Here is a 6131-nt window from a genome sequence, read left to right as displayed (position 1 = left end):
TAATTTCAGTAAAATCCCATTTATCAAGGCGCTGTCTGAATAAAGGTATAAAAGAAAGAGCTGGGTCTCAGATCGTGGCCACTGGCTGTAGCTATTCCTTGCTGGACCTAGCTATTGTCTCTGGAACTTCATTGCAATGGGTTATTGATGACCATCTAGGTCAAAATTGAACAGCCCTCTCTCAACAGAGGGGGAGGAATATACGACATCATCTCTCTCCAGTCTACAACACAGTCCTTTCAGCAGTTCCAAGAAGGCTCCACACCCATCTGCACCACTCAGGTGACCCTGAGGGCTCAGACAAACCTCCAAGTGGCCTCAAGGACTCTCTAAAAGGATGCAAATGACCAGCCGTCTGCAAGGAGTATCAATCCTTCCACCCTTCACCATCCAGTCAGAGCTGAAGAAGCTTCTCAGATGAGAAGCGAAACGTCTTCAAAGAAAAACAAAGGAGGTCCAGTTGCCTCTTGGAAAATCACCTTTGGGACAACCATGACTTGGATGACCGAGACTCTCCAGAGACTGCTGGATTTATTTTTTTACTGTCTTCTGCTTCCAAAATCTTGCCAGGATTCAGAGCATCGTTCGTAGACACTCATGCAGGTGGACTCCAAAACTAAACCATTTCCTGGCTGAGCCAAGTTACAAACAGATTCTTTGACTCAGAGGCTCAGAAGCGATTCACCTGAAGAATAGTTTTCAGTGAGCGGACGAAGAAGTGCCTTTGCAGACTGGATACTGGCGGATCCTTAAATAGGGGGAAGATTACAGGACCTGTTTTTGGGGTGTCAGGCTAGCAAAAGGGCACCCCTTTGCTCTACGATTTCCCTCCAATCCTTTGCACCATGGGACCTGTTATTCAGTGATTAGAGGCTCATCATATCAATGACCACTGATGGAAGCAATATGGGGCTGAGAGAACGACCGTGGATCTACACATTCTGCAGTGGCAAATTTTGAGTTTTACACTATATCTCCCAGGCATCTTCTCCCCATTTCCAGGTGTACATCTTTAAGATGCCTTCTACCGCATAGCTCCCAATGACCGGTAAGATCCCACAGTCGGTCTCCTCCGGGTCCCGTCAACTAAACAATGTTGGCTGGCGGAACCACGGGGGAGGGCCTTCTCTGTGGCTGCCCCGGCTCTCTGGAACCAATTACCCCCTGAGGTCTGGACTGCCCCCACCCTACTGGCCTTCCGGAAAGAGGTGAAGACCTGGCTTTTCCGGCAGGCTTGGGGCCATTGATCTCGCTACAGTGATCTTGTGAGACCCGGCCACGAATTGGAGTGTATGGGTTTTAATGTTTTCTTTTTAAACTTTTGTATGGGATATTGTTCACATTGTTTTATTCTTTGTTGTTAGCCGCCCAGAGCCCCTCGGGAGTTGGGCGGCATAAAAATGCGACTAATAAATAAAATAATAATAAATAAATAAATCATGAGCAAAAAAATGTTTGTTGCAGCAATCAAATCCAGAAAGCACACACAGGTAACTGATGCAGCAGAATTCATTAACTTCTCTTTATATACATAACAACACATGACACATATATACAATACCAAGAGTGGTTCTTCCAACGTGGTAGAGAAGAGAGATTGTAACTAAGTACAAACACAGGCAGAGTACAGCAGAGAAGAGTTTCAGTTTCAATTCAGATTAGTTTGGAACTTTTGTACACACTCAAGAGCTGAGCCACACCCAGCCTCCAAACCTGTTTCAGTTTCCAAACAGTCCTCAATGGCTGTCTTAGTTGCTATGCCTATTCACTGGCTGACCTTGTTACCATGTCTTCCCAGTCATGAACTCTCATACACACCGACAAAAAAAAAAAAAAAAGCAGACTGGACCTTCATATAGCTTTTATTAGAAAGGATACAATCCACGGTTATCCACAGGGGATTAGACCCGAGGGCTTCCACACGCAGGAGTAGGAAGGAGAGAAAACACCCTGAAGATCACAGGATCTGCTGTCAGAACGTCAGCGAGTTGGGGTGAACTTTTCCAGAATGTCTCCCATCTTTCTAGGCTCTAGCAAAACAGGAAATGATCCTGCTGGTGAAGCTTATTCATAAATCAAAGACAAGGAAAAGCCCTGTCTGTTTACTTTGTGGGTATATTTACCTTACCCTTTGACTACAAATCTCTTGTTTATGCTTCCTTAAAGAGAATTTAAGCAAGCAAGGAAGCAAGCAGACAAAGAGTGTCTACGGAGATTCTCAGTCATCCAGGTTGTCCCAAAGGTGCTTTTCCAAGAGGCAACTGGACTTTCTGGTTTTTCTTTGAAAACTTTTCGCTTCTCATCCAAGAAGCTTCTTCAGCTCTTGGATGTGAAGCGAAATGTCTTCAAAGAAAAACCAGAAAGTCCAGCTGCCTCTTGAAAAAGCACCTTTGGGACAGGCAGACAGAGAGTTTCTGTTAGGAAGGCTTAAAGTCACCTCTGAGTGAAATGTTACTTTATCCTGGAAAAGCGTGATTCCTTGGTCCTACAGGTTTGTAGCCTCCTTCAGAGCTGTTGACAAGCATGCCCATTAAAGGGACCGGTCTGCTGAGAGCCAGATTGACACAGTGGTTTTTCCAGGAGACTCAAAACCAGGAGATGGCGAGTTCTAATCCTGCCTCAGGCATGAAAGCCAAACTGGGTGACTTTGGACCAGTCCCTTTCTCTCTGTCCTCGAAAGAAGGACAAACACTTCCAAAATTGTGCCTAAGGGAATATGAATGTGTCCCCGTAGCTGCTAAGAGTCAAGACTGGATCAACAGCGTAAACCTCCTCCCTAAATTCCCATATTTTGATATCTGAGATACAATTACTTGTCCAACTCTATATATTCCTGATAATTGACAACTCAGAGGAATCCAGCTGTTGCTGAACTATAATTTCCAGCCTCTTTCCAACACTGACTACCTGGCTATCACCCAGGGTATTTGTCTGGATTTGTGAAGACTCTGTCCCAACTCTCTTGATTAATAATCTGGGGGCCTTGATCTCATCCATGCTGTGGGCGAACTCAGGAGGAGCAGCTGGGCTCCCACCCTCTGCCCCAGCAAGCAGCTGCCTTCCTTTCCCTAACCTGAGGCGGCCCCACCTTTCAGCCTTTGAGCAGCTCTTCTAGACAGCGTTTCACGCCAAAGTACCTTTTTCCACAAAGTCCTCAGGATGGTTCTTTATGTAACTGAAAAGCTCCCTGTCCCGCTCAGCGTAGTAGTAATTGGAGTATCTCTTGATGTAGTAGCCCAAACAGAAGCCCAGCGTGGTCATCAGGATTTGACGATGGACGCCTGGAAAAGATCAAGAGAGCACAAGTGGAAATCGGCAAGCGGCACATCAAAGGGTGTACAAGCAGGAGGTTGTCACTAGCATAGTGCCTACAAAGAAAATTGTGAAGAAGACGGGCTGAACACGGTCCGGATTGAGGTTACTAAATCTGCCTTCTTTATTCCCCCCGTCATTTTTCTCCTTCCTTCCCTTCTTCTTCTCCTGAATCCAAAGTGGAACTGTCCCTTCCTCAGCTCTGTCCTGGCAGACCATCCCTGGATACCGGCTGACCATCACCTCCCACCCCAGCCCACCCCAAGCACATCTTCCCACATTAAGGCTGCTAGGCCATGCCATTCCCTACAAGCATTGACCATTTTAAAAAAGGGAACAAAAGCAAATTCCTTGATTGTCTCGGAGCTTGGCTGTTTGCTTGCAGAGATTCATTGCCCATTGATCGTATTATCAGTGCCAGGGAGTGTGGGGTTAGGTGCCTTATACATATAGTATCCTGTCCTGTAAGTGTTGAGGGGGGTGCAGTTTATTCCTTGGTGTTTCCTTGATTGCATACAGTATTTTGTTTTTATCCCTGGTTTTTTTTGTCTGGTGATAATCCCCATTTATTTGACTGTGGGCTGCAGGAGAGGATAGTGGATGTATCCTGGTCTTTTCATTTCTATTTTTTTTTTACTGTCTCTTTTGAACGGTGTGTAAATATTTTTTGTCTCTACATGTCTATTGATGACTGATTTGTCTGAAGGCCAAACTTCCACGGATTCCCTACTTGGTGTGACCTTAGCCAGTTCCTCTCTCTGTCTGACCCACCTCGCAGGGTTATTGTAGGGGGGAAGAATGGGAGGGCATTAGTTGAGCCTTGACACAGGGAGGTGAGAGAACAATGCAATAAATAATTAAATCCTTCTGCCAGTTTTGGTGGGGGTAGTTTACTCCTTTGTGATTCCTTGATTGCATACAGTATTTTTTTTTCTCCCTGATTTTTTTGTCTGATGCTAATCCCCGTTTATCTGACCTCGGGTGGCAGGAGAGTCTTTTCCTTCTGAGTATTTTTATTGTCTCTTTTGAACAGTGTGTAAATGTGATTTTTCTCTACCTGTCTGTTGGTGGCTGATTTGTCTGAAGCTCAAGACTTTTAGGATTTCCTAGCATTTGAATCAAAATTATTATTTATAGATTGGTCTTGGTCTAAGAGACTAATAGAGGTCATTCGGTGTGACCTTGGCCAATACCCCTCTCTCTCGAAGCCTGACCCACCTCGCAGGGTTGTTATGGGGGGCAGAGATGAGGGGGCATTAATTTTGCCTTGACCCCAAATAGGGACCCAAGAGGACAACCCAATAAATAACTAAACCCTCCATTTGGGTCCACCAGGAAGGGCCCCCTTGGGGAGCATCGACTCCCAGAGGTCAGACCGGGATCCTCCGGTCTGTGGCTTCTTTTGGCTCCCCCTCGGTTGTGGATTATGGGCATGGGGGGCTGTGGATTATGGGCATGGGGGGCCCTGTGGATTATGGGCATGGGGGGTTGTGGATTATGGGCATGGGAGGCTGTAGATTATGGGCATGGGGGGGCTGTGGATTATGGACATGGCGGGGTTGTGGATTATGGGCATGGGGAGCTGTGAATTATGAGTATGGAGTGCCTGAGGATTATGGACATGGGGGGGCTGTGTATTATGGGCATGGGGACATGGAATATGGGCATGGGGGGCTGTGGATTATGGGCATGGGGGCTGTGGATTATGGGCATGGAGGGTTGTGGATTATGGGAATGGGGGCTGTGGATTATGGGCATGGAGGGTTGTGGATTATGGGAATGGGGGAGGCTGTGGATTATGGGCATTGGGGGCTGTGGATTATGGGCATGGGGAGATGCGGAGAGAGAGAGGGAGAGGCGGGGAAAGGACGGGAGGCCACCGGGAGGGCCTGGCCACTGACCGGCTCGCAGGGCGGGCCTGCGGTTGAGGCCGTTGTCCAGCAAGGCGCTGAGCCAGAAGACGCCCGCCATCCAGACCGACGGGAAGTTGAGCAGCGGCGGCGGCGGCAGCAGCGAGCGCGCCTCTTTGGGGATGCCTAAGCGGACCTGCATGGCGGAGGGTCAGAGCGGGGGACGGTCCTGCCCGTAACGCCTTCCCCGCGCCCGCCCCGCCCGCCGAGGAAGGTTCCGCCGCCCCTCCCTCCCTCCCTCCCTCGCGCAGGGGGCGGGGCTACGTCGAGGCTGGCCCGTCTCGGCCGCGGAGCTCGGATTGGCTGGCAAGCGGGGCTCTGATTGGTTGGGAGGCGGGGCTCTGAGCCACCTTGGGAGGTTCCTTTCTGCCAAAGTGGAGATTTTCAAATGCATAGTCCTCGATTTTCAATAGTTCATTTAGCGACCATTCAAAGTTGGAACGGCACTGGGGGAAAAAAAGGGATTTATGGCCACTTTTCACACTTAATGACCATGGCAGCATTGCTATGGTCACGTGATCAAAATGTGGATGCTTGCCAAACTGGTTTGTATGGAAGAAGGGGAATTTGCAAATAGAGAAATGAATGAATGTAGCAACGCCCGAGAGAAAGAAAGAAAGGCAATTGGATCAAGATTGCGAATCTGATCGGAATGGCTTGCATAATTTATCTGCAATGATAAATTCCAGACAGACAAGGGAACAGATACAAAACCAAATCCTTTATTCACATTTTCGTTTTTGTGCCCCTGCATGATAATAACTTTTTCTAGAGAACAGTGATTCCGTAATATAGAGTTGGGGAATTCAGCCTGTGTCCTTTTCTTGGGTAGATGCAAAGTCCATCTCTTAAATTGGCAAATGTCTTTCCTTATAATTCAATGTAATATATATATATATATATATCGAA

At 47.6% G+C, this 6131-nt stretch overlaps 1 protein-coding gene across 1 annotated transcript; it reads right to left on the bottom strand.

Moving 5' to 3' along the window:
• Nucleotides 1–1844: 1844 nt before the first annotated feature.
• On the bottom strand, nt 1845–5465 carry LOC117660214 (NADH dehydrogenase [ubiquinone] 1 subunit C2-like). The gene is made up of 3 exons (XM_034408276.3): nt 5214–5465; nt 3138–3281; nt 1845–2030 (listed from the first exon to the last, which is right to left on the bottom strand). Exons 1-3 carry the CDS (start codon nt 5362–5364, stop codon nt 1981–1983), a joined length of 345 nt encoding a protein of 114 aa, XP_034264167.1. The 5' UTR covers nt 5365–5465; the 3' UTR covers nt 1845–1980.
• Nucleotides 5466–6131: the final 666 nt, after the last annotated feature.

The sequence above is a fragment of the Pantherophis guttatus genome, chromosome 5, assembly GCF_059756535.1.
Source record: "Pantherophis guttatus breed Tessera chromosome 5, ASM5975653v1, whole genome shotgun sequence".
Lineage (NCBI taxonomy): Eukaryota > Metazoa > Chordata > Lepidosauria > Squamata > Colubridae > Pantherophis > Pantherophis guttatus.
This window is presented reverse-complemented; position numbering and strand designations above follow the sequence as displayed.

What these genes read in the sequence shown, in the direction of transcription:
- LOC117660214 (XM_034408276.3), bottom strand. Translation starts at nt 5,364, where the DNA reads ATGCAGGTCCGCTTAGGCATCCCCAAAGAGGCGCGCTCGCTGCTGCCG. An exon ending in CAGGCCCGCCCTGCGAGCCG is followed by an intron (nt 3,282 to 5,213) that starts GTCAGTGGCCAG and finishes GATCTTTTCCAG; the next exon opens with GCGTCCATCGTCAAATCCTG. An exon ending in TGAGGACTTTGTGGAAAAAG is followed by an intron (nt 2,031 to 3,137) that starts GTACTTTGGCGT and finishes CTGTTTTGCTAG; the next exon opens with AGCCTAGAAAGATGGGAGAC.